The 17,172-nt window shown below is 35.8% G+C and overlaps 2 protein-coding genes across 2 annotated transcripts; both read left to right on the top strand.

Moving 5' to 3' along the window:
- Positions 1-659: 659 nt before the first annotated feature.
- On the top strand, positions 660-5,807 carry pithd1 (PITH (C-terminal proteasome-interacting domain of thioredoxin-like) domain containing 1). Its single transcript, XM_067411884.1, has 7 exons — positions 660-941; positions 1,112-1,498; positions 1,684-1,727; positions 1,869-1,946; positions 4,728-4,832; positions 4,936-5,044; positions 5,212-5,807. The coding sequence occupies exons 1-7, from the start codon at positions 918-920 to the stop codon at positions 5,311-5,313; spliced, it is 849 nt and encodes a 282-aa protein (XP_067267985.1). The 5' UTR covers positions 660-917; the 3' UTR covers positions 5,314-5,807.
- Positions 5,808-7,444: 1,637 nt separating this feature from the next.
- On the top strand, positions 7,445-16,951 carry lypla2 (lysophospholipase 2). Its single transcript, XM_067411127.1, has 10 exons — positions 7,445-7,504; positions 9,572-9,664; positions 10,522-10,553; positions 10,631-10,696; positions 10,818-10,865; positions 11,799-11,869; positions 12,107-12,180; positions 12,270-12,371; positions 13,361-13,537; positions 15,167-16,951. Exons 2-10 carry the CDS (start codon positions 9,587-9,589, stop codon positions 15,215-15,217), a joined length of 699 nt encoding a protein of 232 aa, XP_067267228.1. The 5' UTR covers positions 7,445-7,504; positions 9,572-9,586; the 3' UTR covers positions 15,218-16,951.
- Positions 16,952-17,172: the final 221 nt, after the last annotated feature.

Genomic DNA, 17,172 nt, shown 5'->3' with positions numbered 1-17,172 from the left:
TTCAGACACAAGAAGCATTTATTAACATCTTGTCCAACAAAAGACAACATTTAATAACATGTTTTTACTCTAAACTCGCTTCATAACGACAGTTGAGCGTACTTCTGTGAGATGAAGTGGCTTCTTACACAGAATAAGGCAGTTGTGTGTTTATTAGTCATGTTTAATTAAAGCATTTCAATCTCTTTATTCAGCTGCTACAGCAATATCTTCTGCTGCAGGGCATATTTTGAGTTTCTGTGCAAGAGCGCCTTCTGGCTTTCAGATGGAGAAGCATTTACTACTGATCACAGAGCCGTACAGCTCTGAAAAGCCACGCATTAAATAATTGCAGCCTTTGCCATATCGCGTGCGATTTTATCGCGATAAATCGTGCAGCCCTACTTCAAAGGGCTTTAAATGATACCAGTTGAGGAATAAGGGGCTTATCTATCGAAACGATCGGTCATTTTCGAAAAAAGGTAAATGTATATGCTTTATATAAACAAATGATCGCCTTCTACGTGCTTTCGCTTTTCGTATTCTTCAAAAACCTTACACTATGTCCTACGCCTTCCCTATTCACCTTACAGAACGAACGCACGGCGGTTAATTTTTTTCCGTAAGTACAATAGGGAAGTCGTAGGACATACGGCGTAAGCTTTTTGAAGAATATGGAAAGTGGAAGCACGTTCAAAGGCGATCATTTGTTTATATAAAGCATATACATTTGCATTTTTTCCGAAAATGACAGATCGTTTCTCTAGATAAGACCCTTATTCCTCGTCTGGTATCGTTTAAAGCTCTTTGAAGCTGCACTGAAACTGTAATTTTGACCTTCAACCGTCTTGGCTCCATTTTAGTCCACTATAAGGAGAATAATCCTGGAATGTTTTCATCAAAAACCTTAATTTCTTGTCGACTGAAGAAAGAAAGACATGAACATCTTGGATAACACGGGGGTGAGTAAATTATCAGTAAATTTTAATTTGAAAGTGAACTAATCCTTCAAATCGCTTTTAATTTGTTGGTCTGTTCTGTTTCCACTTTATTTACGGCGACGCGCAGACGCATTGCGTCACCACAGCGCGACTCCAAACTCTGCTCCTCATTGGTTCTCTTGCTTTTTAAGGTCCAATCACATCCCACCTCTCTTATTTGCGTGTTGTCTACTTTGCCACTTCCACCACCTGTGCAACTGTACGATTTTAGCAGCATATGTCACAGAAGCCGCTCGAACTCGCGCATATATCTCCTCGTTGAGTATAGTTGTGAGTGTTTTGGCACTTTTTTCGTTGCCGAAGTGCAAGTTCACGCCATGTCTGGACACGGTCACGGCCACGGCGGTGGACACAGTCACGGCTGCTGTGAATGCGATCACGAGCCCGCAGAGCGAGGAGTGGAATATGAGCTGTACAGACGCATTGATATCGAGAAGCTTCAGTGCTTGAATGAGAGCCGAGATGGAGACGGTAAACTGGTGTTCAAGCCTTGGGATCAACGCACTGACAGGACGAAGGTACGCAATTAACCTGGAATAGTTTATGATTGAAACAAGTTTTAGAGCCATATATGATATCTGTCTATGCATGCATACTTGATGTGAACTCTTCCAACTAAAAGAATATATAAATGAAATGCACTTGCTGTTACATTATCACATTGCTGTTCTGTTCTAATGTATGTCTTCCATTTTATTTTCAGTTTGTTGAAAGTGATGCTGATGAGGAGCTTCTGTTCAATATACCGTAAGATTTCTACAGCAACAGCATTCATCCTCCTGGACTCATTTCTATTTTTGTTCTGTTCTATTTAATACTATTTGTCTGGGTGAGAAATGCTTTGGCAGCAGATGTGGATGCAGATCATGAACATGCTTAAATCTGCAGGTTTACAGGTAGCGTGAAGCTGAAAGGGATCATTATTGCTGGAGAAGATGATGAGTCACACCCAGCTGAAATGAGACTGTGAGTTTGCTCTTGCTGTGAAATGAGACCTCTTGCAGCCTTACTTATGGATAATACAATTTACATGAATGAGTGTTGCAGCTTCCTGAGCAATTTGTATTAAGAATATTAATAAGTGCTGTTGCAGCACTAAATTTTAGAAAATGTAAAATGCACTCCTGGGGAAAAAAAAGTGTGAAAACACTAAGTTTTTAATTTTCTTGACCACAAATTATTGAAATTTAAGCAAGTGCACTACTTAAAGGATTAGTTCTCTATAAAATGCCATTACAATTTCATAATAATTTACACACCCCCTTGTCTTCCAAGATGATCATGTCTTTCTTTCTTCAGTCGAAAAGAAATTCTGGTTTTTGAGGAAAACATTCCAGGATTTTTCTCCATATAGTGGATTTCAACGGGTTGAAGGTCAAAATTACAGTTTCAGTGCAGCTTCAAAGAGCTCTACATGATCCCAGACGAGGAATAAGAGTCTTATCTAGAGAAATGATTGGTAATTTTCTAAATAAAATAAAATGTATATACTTTTAACCACAAATGCTTGTCTTGCGCTGTGCCACGCATTATGTAATCACGTTGGAAAGGTCACGTGTTGGGAAGGTGGCAGAAATACCAATCTAGTGTCTACGAAGTGACCATGCAAAGACTAAGTCAAACGGCCTTTACCAAAAAAAGAAAGTTAAAACAATGATGTTGCATGATTTTGAAGTTGAAGGAGAAAATGAGATGGTACTTCCACCTACGTCATGTGTGACCTTTCCAACGTTATTACGTAATGCGTGCGTGTGCAAGTGCAAGATGAGCATTTGTGGTTTAAAAAGTATATAAATTTGTATTTTTTTTTTATTTTTATTTTTTTTAGGAAATAACTGATCGTTTCGCTAGATAAGACCCTTATTCCTCATCTGGGATCATGTAGAGCTCTTTGAAGCTGCACTGAAACTAATTTTGACCTTCAACCTGTTGAACCCCATTGAAGTCCACTATATGGAGAAAAATCCTGAAATGTTTTCCTCAAAAACCTTAATTTCTTTTCGACTGAAGAAAAAAAGAGATGATCATCTTGGATGACATGGGGGTGAGTAAATTATCAGGACATTTTAAATCTGAAGTAAACTAATCCTTTAAAGAGCCATTGCTGTCTCAGAAAATCCTCAAAGACAGAATGAAGTTTTTGGAAGAATATGGTCACGTGATGAATCACAATGAAACATGAGTTGCAAGGTGATGCTCCAGAGCGTCATCTTCAAAAATCTGCTGAGAAATATAATAATAAGTGAAGCATGAAGGGAAGAGGTGTCATTGCGTGGGGAGCCTTTTTAGCTATTTCATTGTGAAAAGTCATTTATTGCTTTGGAGTACAGGAGAATATTGCAGAATGGCTTGTAACTTTTAATTTGTCCCACAAATTAAAAGTTATGTAAAGAGGAATGATCAGATGGAATGATCCTGCCCAAACTGCAAAGACAACCAAGAAGTGGTTTGAGGACAAGTTTTGGCCTGGTGCAGTCCAAATTTGAACCCTATAGTGAATATTTGATCTTGCATTAAACTCAGACGAACTGGGAGACATTTTTCAACTACTTACAAACTGTTTGAAGCCATCTTTTATTCTGTAAAAAGCTGCCTGCAGGTTTACCCACACAACTTAAACATGCAAAACTGTCACTCCCTTTTGGGGAACAGACCCCAACTTAAATTTTTAAATCTTGAATACTTTTTAGCACAGAATTAAGTTTAGTCTGCTTATAAAGGGGACACTTAGCAGATTGTTTTAGAAGTGAAAAAAAAACTAAGAAAGTGAAATAAAATAAAAAAAAAAGGTTATTGAAGTTTTAGTTCAGTAAAATGTAAAAATATGATTTCTTATAAAAAAATATTTTACAAAACTATTTTACTCTAAAACTGCAAGAAAATAAAAAAATCTAATCAAATTTTAGGATGATTTCTGAAAAATTGAGCTTTCAGTAAGATTTTGTTTGGGTGCAGTACCAAACTTTTCCACTAGAGACAATCCAAGCTCCACTGGTGACCGCATAAGGACTCTTCCATTTCCATATATCCTATGGTTTGAGTGACCTAAACCATTTATTTCCATAATGTTCATACAATTTATGAAACTGACATCCTGTTCAGAAGTAGTATGGGCAGAATGGCAGTATTTGGTTTGAATTCAACCTTCAATAAACACATAAAAGACATACAAAAAAGAACAAGATTTTTCATTTTCATTGCTATTTCAAAATAAATGTCTGACCATGCCTTATGAGTCTGAAAATATTGTTGCGAATGAATAAATTGATGTTCCTCTGTCATTTGTCTTGAAAATCAGAAAACTACAAATATGAAGATATTATTTTAAATATATAATGGCAAATCAAAGCGGAAAACAAAAAGGAAGGTTATTCCATGCTAAGTTACTTTATCTACAGTATTTGCGCAGTTCTTAATAAGCAGTGATTTGTGATTAAAATGCTATTAAAAGACCACTAAATATTTTGGCAGTTTTGGCTTGGCCCAGTTTTATTTTTTGCCCAGGAGTGTAGTTTTGTGTCTGTTGTGTTTGTTTAACAGATGTAAATAATGATAATAAAGTGCAAAAACAATTTTATAAACGCTTACTTTTATGGAGCTTTGCAAATAACTAGATATCTTTTGTAGTTGCATCGTAAAAACACGCAGAGCTGAAATGAGACCGAGTTTGCTCTTGCCTCGTCAAATATGGATTATGCATTTACAATTTACATGAATACGTGTTGCAACTGGGTGCTTTTTGAGCAGGTTCAAGAACATACCCCAAATGTCATTTGATGATACAAGCAGAGAGCCAGAACAAGCCTTTCGTCTAAACCGGGATCCACTTGCTGAGCTTGAGTATCCAACCAAGTAAGCTATTTTAAGTATGTTAACATGCACAAGCACATTAATTATACATCCCGAATGTTGGACACTACAAATCTATGTTGACCACCCCCAACATTTTATATAGGATTGCGAGATTCTCCAATGTGGAGCACTTATCTATCCACATATCTCGAAACTTTGGGGCAGAATCCACTCGTGTGTATTACATTGGTCTGCGGGGAGAATTCACACAGGTTAGTACTGGATCCTGCTATAACACTAACACCAGTTCCATCATCACTATTAATGACTGGTTGAAAACGCACCATATTACAATATTACACTAGTGTTGCTGTTTCAATAAATATTTTTTACTTTAGAAAGAAAATAGGATCAAAAAATCTTTTTATCCCTCTTTCAGGCTCACAGACATGAGGTGACGATCTGCAACTATGAAGCAGCAGCCAATCCAGCAGACCACAAAGTGGAAAGCATCACGCCGCAAACACAGTTCATATCATGACAAATGGAGGAAAGAGAACCTCACGCGTGCTGTGTGAAACTATAAAAGTGTGCATGAGTTTTGATAATGGTGAGATGAACGGATTCATTTAGGAGGGTTTGATCGTCTGCAGATGTGCCAATAAATATTGAAGCTGTATAAGCATAATTACTGAATGTATGCTTATGTCAAATAAACACTGTGTACTTCAAATAACAGAACAGATGAGCCATGCAAGAAGTCTGTTCTTTAAAAATCTAGTGGAAAGTTTATGTTCTCAGTTTGGTTTTGCAATATCGTACTCATCCATTTAATATTTCTCTTGCATAATTGCTTTGGGTCAAATGAGAGATTAAAAACATATCATGCATATTTTATAACAACTTATGCATTATGCTGCTCTTAATTAAATAAACATACAATCTCAATTCATGGGTTTTTCACAAATAAATGTGATGGGAGCTGTGAGTTTTGAGCATCCGTCTCTTTAAATCCATTTCTCCTCACTTATGCATAACAATGTGTTGCTGTAAAAACAAACCACTGATAAGTTAAGAAAACCCATAATTATATTTTATAACTAAGGCTTTTCTTATCTTAAAATGTTTGTTGCAATTGCAACCATGATGTGCTAAATATTAGTATGTTTAAAATAGCTGTTTTGGTTATATGGTTAATAGATTTCCAACAAATAAATTATATATATATATATAATTAATTTATATAAGACTTAAAACTTGCATTGTGCTTTGATTCATTTAGTGTCACAAAGTCTGCTTCCACTGCAAATTTCACAATCCATAAAATAATCTGCATTATTAGTATTACATTTTGTGAATTTAAAGTGATAGTTCACCCAAAAATTAAAATTCTGTCAACATTTACTCCCCCTCAAGTTGTTCCAAACCTGTATAAATTTCTTTGTTCTGCTAAACACAATGAAAGATATTTGGAGGAATGTTTGTGACCAAGCAGATCTCGTCCCCTAGTAGGAAAAAAAATACAATGGCAGTCAATGAGAGTGAGATCTGCCTTGTTACAAATATTCTTCCAAATATCTTCCTTTGTGTTCAGCAGAACAAAGACACATACACAAGTTTGGAACAACTTGAGTGAAAGTATTCATTTTTGTGTGAACTGTCCCTTTAAGAGATATTTTTAAAAACATTTTTTACTATAGCTTTTGATCATGTATGAGTCACAAAGTATTTTTGCTGGTTTTAGGATTTTTCCTGAATGGTTTTTGCAGATTTTTTTTTTTTTTTTTTGTAATACTTCTATTTGATTCTTTCAGTATATTGTAGTCATCAACACAGTTGTTTCATTATGTGCTTTATAAATAAATTAGAATTGGAATTTTAGCCTTACACTTAAAGGATTAGTTCACTTTCAAATGAAAATTTCCAGATAATTTACTCACCCCCATGTCATCCAAGATGTTCATGTCTTTCTTTCTTCAGTCGAAAAGAAATTAAGGTTTTTAATGAAAACATTCCAGGATTTTTCCCATATAGTGGACTTCAATGGACTCCAAACGGTTGAAAGTCAAAATTACAGTTTCAGTGCAGCTTCAAAGAGCTCTACACGATCCCATACAAAAAATAATGGTCTTATCTAGAGAAACCATCATTCATTTTCTAAAAAACAAATTTAAATTTTATAAATTTTAACCATAAATGCTCATCTTGAACTAGCTCTCTTCTTCTCTATTAGAATTCCGGCAGTGTAGACACTGCTTATTACTGCCCTCCACAGGTCAAAGTTTGAATTTATTGTTATATACTTGCACTAGCATATTGTATATAACAATTTGAGTTAGTTAGAAAATGAGTGATGGTCTCTAATTCCTCATCTGGGATCGTGTAGAACGCTTTGAAGCTGCACTGCAACTGTAATTTTGACCTTCGACCATTTGGGGTCCATTGAACTCCACTATAGAGAAAAATCCTAGAATGTTTTCATCAAAAACCTTAATTTAAAGAAAGAAAGAAGGATATGAACATCTTGGATGACGTGGGTGAGTAAATTATCAGTAAATTTTAATTTGAAAGTGAACTAATCCTTTAAAAAAAATGTTACTAGCCACAAATCGCTGCCTTTGTAAAATTTAAGCTCACGCGGTTGAACAACAGCGGCGACGTCACGACGCCGTGTCTCCGCCCCTCTCCGGCAGAAGGAGCGGAAGTTCCGTTGTGACCTGGGCTAGCAAGCGGTGAGTCAATAAATTTGTAGCAGTGGGCCGCTGTTTATATCTGCTTTTTTTCTGTCTGAACCCTCAAATTTAGTCTACCCCCTGGCCTTGGCTTTATCGATCGCTATAAAGGCGCAATCGTGCCGCTGAGCAGCGTGATAGTGAGCTTAATCGCGGGGGTGAGAGATCCAGATAGCTCCATCTATGAGGCTGGGGATTCATTGAGACAATAATACAGGCGGAACAGGATTAAGCTGCGATCATGTCGCTCGAGTATTAATGAAGCGACCTAGCGGCTTTATTTATACATGTATCCTGTCCTTGATTCTGACAGGCTGGAAAAAACGAGCTATGCTTCGTCCGTTTCTCTATTGTTTTCACTGCCCATCCCTTTTCCTGTTCTTTCTGAATATATAATCGTGGTATTCATGCGAAGGATCGCATTAGAGATGATCAATACAGTCATTTGTTAATGTGCATCAATAAGCCATTGTGTAACAAGCGCTCAAACTGGTGCTGCATAAGAACACCATGCACTTTCATTGGGGGAAAAGTCATTTCTTCTTGTGTTTATCATTAGCAGGTGGTTTAATAAAAGTGTTTGATAACATATGCATTACTAAAGTCCAGGAAGACAGGCTGAACCCGTAAAACAAAGTGTTTGCTTAAACTTGTGGGTCACCCACTAATGAAAGCATTAAACTGGAGTGTTTTGCCTCCTGTAGCTGTCAAGATTTGATTTCTCAGCACTGTCATGTGGTTCCTGGAAAACAGTGACCCGTGGTTTTCATTTAGGCTTCATTAGAAACAGTTTTCTGGGAACGTCTGCAAGTACAAACTTGTGATCCGCACAGCCATCAGTAGAAAATGAAGATCTCTGTGTATGATTAACATAAGCGTCGGCGCTTATCCAGTAGGCTAAATCACCCTGCAATTTTTCACTTTTTCTTTCCCTCGTCTAGATTTCTGTAGCGCGCTTTTAGTTTTAGATGGGCATGAATTGCTGGTTAAAATGACTTTAAAGGATTAGTTCACTTTAGAATTAAAATTACCTGATAATTTACTCACCCCCATGTCATACAAGATGTTTGTGTCTTTCTTTCTGCAGTCAAAAAGAAATTAAGGTTAAGGAAAAAATTCCAGGATTTTTCTCCATATAGTGGACTTCAACAGGGACCAACGGGTTGAAGGTCCAAATGTCAGTTTCAGTGCAGCTTCAAAGAGCACATGATCCCAGACGAGGAATAAGATTCTTATCTAGCAAAACGATCAGTGATTTTCTAAAAAAAAAAGACAAAATTATATACTTTTTAACCACAAATGCTCATCTTGCACTGCTCTGCGATGTGCCACGCATTACGTCATCATGTTAGAAAGGTCACGATCCAACGTTTACAAAGCAAACATGCAAAGATTAAGTCAAAGGACCTTTACAAAAAAAGGTAAAACAACAATATCCGACGATTTTGAAGTTGGAAGAGAAAATGAGATGGAGTTTTTCGCCCTATTGCGGTACTTCCGCCTACGTCACATGTGACCTTTCCAACGTGATTACGTAATGCGTGGCACATCGTAGAGCAGTGCAAGATGAGCATTTGTGTTTAAAAATTATGCAAATTAATTTTTTTTTTTAGAAAATGGCCGATCATTTCTCTAGATCAGACTCTTATTCCTCGTCTGGGATCATGTAGAGCTCTTTGAAGCTGCACTGAAACTGACATTTGGACCTTCAACCCATTGAACCCCAGTGAAGTCCACTATATGGAGAAAAATCCTGGAATGTTTTCCTTAAAAACCTTAATTATTTTTTGACTGAAGAAAGAAAGACATGAACAACTTGGATGACATGGGAGTGAGTAAATTATCAGGAAATTTGAATTCTGAAGTGAACTAATCCTTGAACAACACTGGTAATTAAACCAACTTTTGTTAATCATTCTGCAGCCTGCTGACAGTTTCTTTCTAAAATCGCTGGTTTGTATCTTTAATAACCATTTATCTAATATTTATTGTCTGGGCCTTTTTATTTTGCATAAATATGTTGTACTGATTGCTTTTGAACTTGTTGTTTTTGTATTTTTCTTAAAGCACTCCTCACATTGTATGTGTGGCAACAATATGTCTGTACCTCTGCTCGCTGAAGCCGTGACGGTGTCCGGAACGGAGAAGGAGACGGCTGTGGTGAGAGACCGGTCCAATCATTAACTAAAACCTAAAGTTGCCCAAGTGATTCATTAGCATTACACAGGCTTCCTCGAAGGGTTAGTTCACCTGAAAATAAAAATTCCCTCATCATTTACTCATCCTCATGTTATTCCAAACCCATAAGACTTTGGTTCATCTTCTTCAGAACACAAATTGAGGTATTTTTAATTAAATCTGAGAGGTTTCCAGGGAACCAAAACTCCAAAAAGGTCATAAAACAAGAATCGAGTTGTTTAATCCAAGAGACACGGTCGCTTTACATGTTAAACAGATTTCATTTAGACTTTTATTTACGTCTAAATGATCGACACACATATATAGAGCTTGGGAAACACGGATGCTTAAAAATGTACTGTGACAAGTTTAGCATTTTCTCTATGCATGTGAATAAAAGCCTAAATTAAATCTATTCAGCATATAAAGCAATCATATTTCTTCACAAGACTTGGATTAAACTGTTCAATTCATATGTATTAATTTCACGACACCCTTTATGACCTTTTTGGATGAGTTTAAGATCTGGAGGTTTCATTACAAATATCTTCATCTGCATTTCAAACTTTAACCAAAGTCTTATGGGTTTGGAATGACGTGAGGGTGAGTAAATGAAGACAGCATTTCATTTTTGGGTGAACTGTGCCTTTAATAGAGTCTGAATGAAAGTCTATCTGCTTCCTTCTTTATTGGAAGATGGATGCACAGAAAACTCAAGCTTGCTATTGAGATGTTATCTTCATATAAAATAACCAAGAGTCAGCATCAAACACAGGAAATTGGGCCTCTTTTGGGCTTTGCAGAGATTAATTTCACATCATATTCTGTTAACTTTGCAGGTGATCTTCCTTCATGGCTTGGGTGACACAGGGTAAGTTCTGTTCATTACCTGCTTATCGCAGGATCTTTTAATGCATGGAAATAACCCTGTTGTGTTACTTCTTATAGACACGGCTGGGCTGATTCCATGATGTCTATTAGACTGCCGTACATCAAATACATCTGCCCGCACGCGTAAGTGACAGACTGTGAATTGCAAAACATTTTAGTTGCATTGGTTGTTGTGCAATAAAGAACTATTGTTAGTTTCACTTTAGTTTATTGCAAATGAGTCTGTCATACTTTCTGACTCTAGACCCCGAATCCCTGTAACGCTGAACATGAAGATGACCATGCCCTCATGGTGAGTTGCCTCTGCTGCACATAATATTAAAATAATAGTATATTTATATAAAAGTGCTGTGGGGATTTAAAATGTAATTTAAACCTGAAAGTAAACCATGTTTGATGATTCTGAAAAATGTAAAACAAAGGAAATGTATGATGTAAATGAAGTATTTCAGATTCTGTACTGTCAGACAGTAAAGACAGTCAGGTGTTACATACTTGTGAAGCAGGAAGGGGTAAACCAAATACTAAATTAAGTTTTATTATTTTAATTTTATTTCATTTTAATTTTTAGAATTTTTAAAAAATATTTAGGTTTATTTTTATTTCAGTTTAAGTTTTAGTTTTCATTTATCATTAGTTAATTTTAGCGCTTCAACCTATTTTTCAATAAAAATAAAGATTTTCATTTAGTTTAAATTTTTCAGCTAATATTTATTTCAATTAACAGAACTGTTTTTAATAGTTTTAGAGGTCCCACTTTATATTAAGTGGCCTTAACTACTATGTACTTACATCAAAAAATAAGTACAATGTACTTTTTGGGTTCATATTGAATTGCAAAACACATTTGCTGCTATTGAGGTGGGTACGGGTAGGGTTAGGGACAGGTTTGGTGGTAAGGTTAGGGTAAGGTGTAAGGGATGGGTCAACAGTGTAATTATAAATGTAATTACAGAAATTAATTACATATGTAATTACATACAGGTGTTTTTAAAATATAAGTACAATGTGAAAACATGTAAGTGCATTGTATCAAGTTATTATTTTAAATGTAAGTACATAGTAGTTAAGGCCACTTAATATAAAGTGGGTCCGTTTTAGATAATATAATATAAAATAGGGAAAACTGTATTAATAAAATGCTAAATAAAAGCATTTTCGCTAGTGGACTTTTGGAGTTATGAATTGCCCCTTAAATTCTTGGCTAATTTTTTTTTCTTTTCAGGTTTGACCTGATGGGTTTAAGCCCAGAAGCCCCAGAGGATGAAGCAGGGATTAAGCGAGCAGCAGAGAACAGTGAGCAAAATTTGTTTTTGGACAAATAATCACATTTGTGCAGTTTCCTGAATACCGCATAAGCTGTCCAAGACTTGATAACATCCAAAAATTGGCTCAGTCTGTGTCAGCGAATGTAAAACCACATGAAGAAATGCATCCAGTTTATGAGGGAGACATGTAATGTGAGAGAATATTGTTAAATGCTTAAACTTGATTATGTGGCACTAAATATAGACCGCTCCTTCTCTTCAACAGTAAAGGCCATCATTGATCACGAGGTAAAGAATGGTATACCATCCAATCGTATTATTCTTGGTGGCTTCTCTCAGGTAAGTGATCCATCCTGATAGTTTGTACTATCATTTAAATTGCTGACTGCAGATGATCTTCAGTTCCTGCTGTGTTGTCTGATGTTCAGGGTGGAGCTCTGTCTCTCTACACCGCTCTGACCTCTCAGCAGCAACTAGCGGGTGTTATTGGACTTAGTTGTTGGCTTCCACTTCACAAGACTTTCCCACAGGTACAAGACAGTCCGCAGTGTTGGAGTTTGTGTGAGAATGTGTGTGTGTGTATATATATATATATATATATATATATTATATATATATATATATATATATATATATTAGGGCTGGGGTAAAAATATGAATTTCTTGGTTTAATTGATTGATAAACTGATATTCATTCTTAAATCCCAAAAATAGGTCTATGGCTGTTTTCAGGTGATGGGTGCACAAAAACATTATTTGTAGCGCGCCTCCCATCCAATAAATTGCAATAAGCTTTGTGTTTTGTTACTGTTGATGAAACAAATTCTGTCAATTTAAAGTAATAAATAAAGCGCCTCAGTTCAAGCGAAGCGCATGTGAACGGATCATCTCTTCCTCTTTACTACTAATTATAGCATGAACTAAACATGAATGAACATCAGAAAGTATGTTGAAATAAACAGTCCAACTCACTGAAATATGTATCATGTAATTGCTCTGTGTTTAAACCATGGAAATTCGTCAATAAAACATCTTGTCACTTAGTTATATTTCCTTCAGGAAAGCTGTTCAATTTACATAGCTTGATATTTGTTTAATTAAAAACTCTAGAGAGGTGCATTTTGCTAAATATATGCACTATATTCTTTATATTATTAGTCAACCCTAATCTTCAATATTTAATATGTTTGAATAAATCAGCCACGGTTTAAATGTTTATATTTCATAAAGCGAATTGGAGTAGAAACATAATTTATTATTATAAAAACTGCCTTATGTGCAATTTTAAATGTTTGTCTACAAATCAGACATGTAATGTATGCTACATGATATATATCCAAATTAATCAGCATTGAATCGATATCTGAATTTAATTTGAAATTGTACGCTTGTGAATGGATTTTATGTCAATGCCCAGCCCTAATATATATATATATATATATATATATATATATATATATATATATATATATATATATATATATATATATATATATACCCATACGTATCTGCTTTTTAGGCTGCAAGTGGGAGTGGAAACAAGGGCACTCCCATTCTGCAGTGTCATGGCGAGATGGATCCCATGATCCCGGTGCAGTTCGGGGCCATGACAGCAGAGAAGCTCAAGACCATCGTCTCTCCACAGAATGTCACCTTCCGCAGCTACCCGGGTCTCATGCATAGCTCCTGTCCTCAGGTCAGACTTTCTGTAGCATTCGCAGAAACCTCATTTTAACTCACTTTACCATGTGCAAATGTATTATGAAGGATTTCATAGATTTCCATTCGAATAAATTTCGACCTACCTATATGTCTTCATTTGATTAGTTGTTCTTTGTGTATTACTATCTAAAATTCAAAAGTTTGGGGTCAGTAAGATATATATATATATATATATATATTTTTATGTTTTTGATTTTAGTCTCTGATCACCAAGGCATTTATTTGCTCAAAAATACTGTAAAATACAGCAAAAGTAATATTGTGAAATATTACAGTTTATAAGACCTGTTTTTTATTTCACTATATATTAAAATATAACTTATTCCTGTGATGCAAAGCTGAATTTTCAGCATCATTACTCCAGTCTTCAGTGTCACATGATCCTTCAGAAATCATTCTAATGTGCTGATTTGCTGCTCAAGAAACATTTATTATTATTATCAATGTTGAAAACAGTTGTGCTGCTTCATATTTTTGTGAAAACTATGATACATTTTCTGAGTAGAAAGTGCAAAAGAAAAGCATATATTTGAAACAGACATTGTAAATGTCTTTATAGTAGTTATCTTTTCATTTATTGTCTTTTGATCAATTTAATGTGTCCTTGCTGAATAAATGTATTCATTTCTTGAAAAAAAATCTTACCTTCCCTAAACTGTTAAACATGTAAATATTGCTATAGAAGCAAAACTCCTGTTCTTAAAGGGTTAGTTCACCCAAAAATGAAATTTCAGTCATTAATTACTCTCCCTCATGTCGTTCCACACCTGTAAGACCTTCGTTCATCTTCAGAACACAAATTAAGATATTTTTGATGAAATCCGAGAGGTATATAGACAGCAATATAATCACCACTTTCAAGGTCCAGAAAGGTACTAAAGACATCATTAAAACAGTCATGTGACTGCAGTGGCTCAACCTTAATGTTATGAAGAGACGAGAACACTTTTTGTGTGCAAAAACAAAACAAAAATAATGACTTTATTCAACAATTTCTTCACTTCTGTGTCATTCTCATGCGTTGTTTACGTTAGAACGCTGACTCATTATTGGCCGGCTCCTGCGTCAGCATCACACGCATGCTTCGTGCTGATCACGTGATCAGCTTTGGCCAATACTGAGCAGGCATTCTGACATAAACACGGAAGCTTCACTGTGCTTACTGTGTCACCTGCGTATGGATAATTTACAGGGAAGAGAAGAGATTGTTGAATAAAGTTGTTATTTTTGTATTGTTTTTGGTGCACAAAAAGTGTTCTCGTCTCTTCATAACATTAAGGTTGAACCACTGCAGTCACATGACTGTTTTAACGATGTCTTTAGTACCTTTCTGGACCTTGAACGTGGTGATTATATTGCTCTCGGATTTCATCAAAAATATCTTAATTTGCGTTTCGAAGATGTAAAAAGGTCCTACGGCTGTGGCACGACATGAGAGTGAGTAATTAATGACAGAAATTTCATTTTTGGGTGAACTAATCTTTTAATACGACACTCCATGTGTAACAGGATGAGGTCTGAACTGAAATCATGCAAAATACAATGTTGTACAGTAGTTATTATTTGTTCTAACACCCATGCTACTCTCTGATTGGCTTTACAGGAGATGTCTGCTGTGAAGGAATTCATTGAAAAGCAGTTGCCCCGAGTCTGACCTCAATCTTAACTCACTGTGACCCTTAGACACTGACCTCTCACCTCCGACCTGCCATTCTCTCACAGGAAACAGCCATGATCCCCTACAACACGAACCATACATGCGCATGAACATTCAGTTGTACATACTGTGAACATGCAACACCATGTCATCTCACGCCTTTCTTTGTAATTTCATACCTCATTAAAAAGTGATATTATTATTATTATTATTATTATTAGTGACAACATTTGGCATCCGTACATACAATAGTATCCCATGAAACTTTGCTTTTTTCTTTAAGGAAGACTCATTAACTTTCATCATACATTCCTGTAAGCATTAAATCCGTTTCCCAGTATCTCAGTATCAGTCTCTTTCTCTCAAGCAAGGCGGGAAAGGTAACATTTTTCTAGACGGCTCTGTAGCAGAACTTGGGAGACAGTTCAGATGCTTCAAATCTGTGGTGGTGGAGGAAGTTAGTGAGAGCCGGTGCCGTCTGGAGTGACTCGCGTCACGCTGCTCTGCATGCTGGTCTCATGGTGCATGTCTGCGGTGGGGCTTCGTCGGGATGCTGCAACTCATACTTTTGTTTGTTTGTTTGTTTTAGCAAATAAACTACTCATTCGAATCTTCCGGTATGCCTTGTTTTTCATGGAATAAGAAATCTGACACAAAGTCTATATGCAAAACTAGGTGATTTAATTACACAATGCAAGTACTTGTATAATAAGCTTCTTTAAAATAAACCTTTTACAACAAACGCACATAACCAGCTTTAGATCTGAGTATCTTACTGTAAAATAATCAACGATACTAAGCTCTTGACATTAAAATAATAATATATAAAGTGTATATAAAAATAATATATAATAATAAATAATAATCAAAGTGAGTCACTCCAGACGGGACTGATAATATTTTCCAAAATAGCTTCCCAAATCCTCCCTAATTCCCTGTTCACCTCATAACCACATCATCCTCCACCCACGTGACCAAACACATTCAAGTGTTCTGGGGTCTCAGATGGCATATGTATATATATTTCAGGTTCCATATTAATGCATAAAAGTATTGTTTACTGACACGACCTATTAACAAAAGATGGAAGGTCACAGTTACGCAGCGGATTAAGCCTGCTGATATTAAAGGATTATGAGGTAACCTTGATTAGCTATTAAAATTGAAATATGAGTTTGCAAACGTGGATGCTATAGTCAGTTTGCTTGTATACATTTGAAAATGGATTATTAAAATGTGTGATGATATCTCTAAACCAGTTGTTTGCAAAGTAGTGAATGTTGCTTTTTTAATCTAAAATAGATGTTCTTCAATATATTATTTCAGTGTTATTTTATCTTCTAAGTCCATTTGACTTCCATGTTTTCATAACTGCTATACGATCCCCTCTTTTATAATTGGCATTATTCCTTATTATTAGTTAGAATCATTTCTGAGCTTCAGACAGGTTTCCTATATGCCCTGTGGCTTGAATGTTTATTGTATGAATCATGGGCATGCCAGGCACAAGCGGGTCAGCAGAAACGGGCAATATCTTTGGGTTTTACAGTGAACTTGTACGTTTATGTCCACCTGAGTTGTATTTTGTTGCTGGTTTTTTTTCTTCTGTCATGTTTTGTTGTCGTCGTCTTTTTATTTGAAGTGTACTGAGGGACAATTGGTTCTTCAGAAACTTTCCCAAAACACCTGTATGTGAAATAATAAATGATGCAAATCACAGCAATGCAGCACTGTGTTTTATTGATAATGTCAAAGCATGGTTGACCTCCATCCACGGCATCATAGTATTGTCATGTACGTTGCACACACTGTCTCTCCTTTTGTTTTCCTAAGAGGAGTCAAGCAAATAGACCAAAGGGCGTAACAATTTTAAGGCGTGAGAATGTGTAGGTCTATGCCTTGAGTCAACTCCTGTTAATAATTTTATCAAACTCACCGAAATGACCTATTTA

Source organism: Chanodichthys erythropterus, chromosome 15, assembly GCF_024489055.1.
Source record: "Chanodichthys erythropterus isolate Z2021 chromosome 15, ASM2448905v1, whole genome shotgun sequence".
NCBI classification, from domain to species: Eukaryota; Metazoa; Chordata; class Actinopteri; order Cypriniformes; family Xenocyprididae; genus Chanodichthys; species Chanodichthys erythropterus.
This window is presented reverse-complemented; position numbering and strand designations above follow the sequence as displayed.

Excerpts from the sequence above, each read along its gene's own strand:
- lypla2 (XM_067411127.1), top strand. The coding sequence starts at position 9,587 with ATGTGTGGCAACAATATGTCTGTACCTCTGCTCGCTGAAGCCGTGACG. Across the intron at positions 10,554-10,630 it reads CATGGCTTGGGTGACACAGG|ACACGGCTGGGCTGATTCCA; the intron begins GTAAGTTCTGTT and ends TACTTCTTATAG. Across the intron at positions 11,870-12,106 it reads TAAGCGAGCAGCAGAGAACA|TAAAGGCCATCATTGATCAC; the intron begins GTGAGCAAAATT and ends TCTCTTCAACAG.
- pithd1 (XM_067411884.1), top strand. The coding sequence starts at position 918 with ATGAACATCTTGGATAACACGGGG. Across the intron at positions 1,499-1,683 it reads AACGCACTGACAGGACGAAG|TTTGTTGAAAGTGATGCTGA; the intron begins GTACGCAATTAA and ends TTTTATTTTCAG. Across the intron at positions 5,045-5,211 it reads TGCGGGGAGAATTCACACAG|GCTCACAGACATGAGGTGAC; the intron begins GTTAGTACTGGA and ends TCCCTCTTTCAG.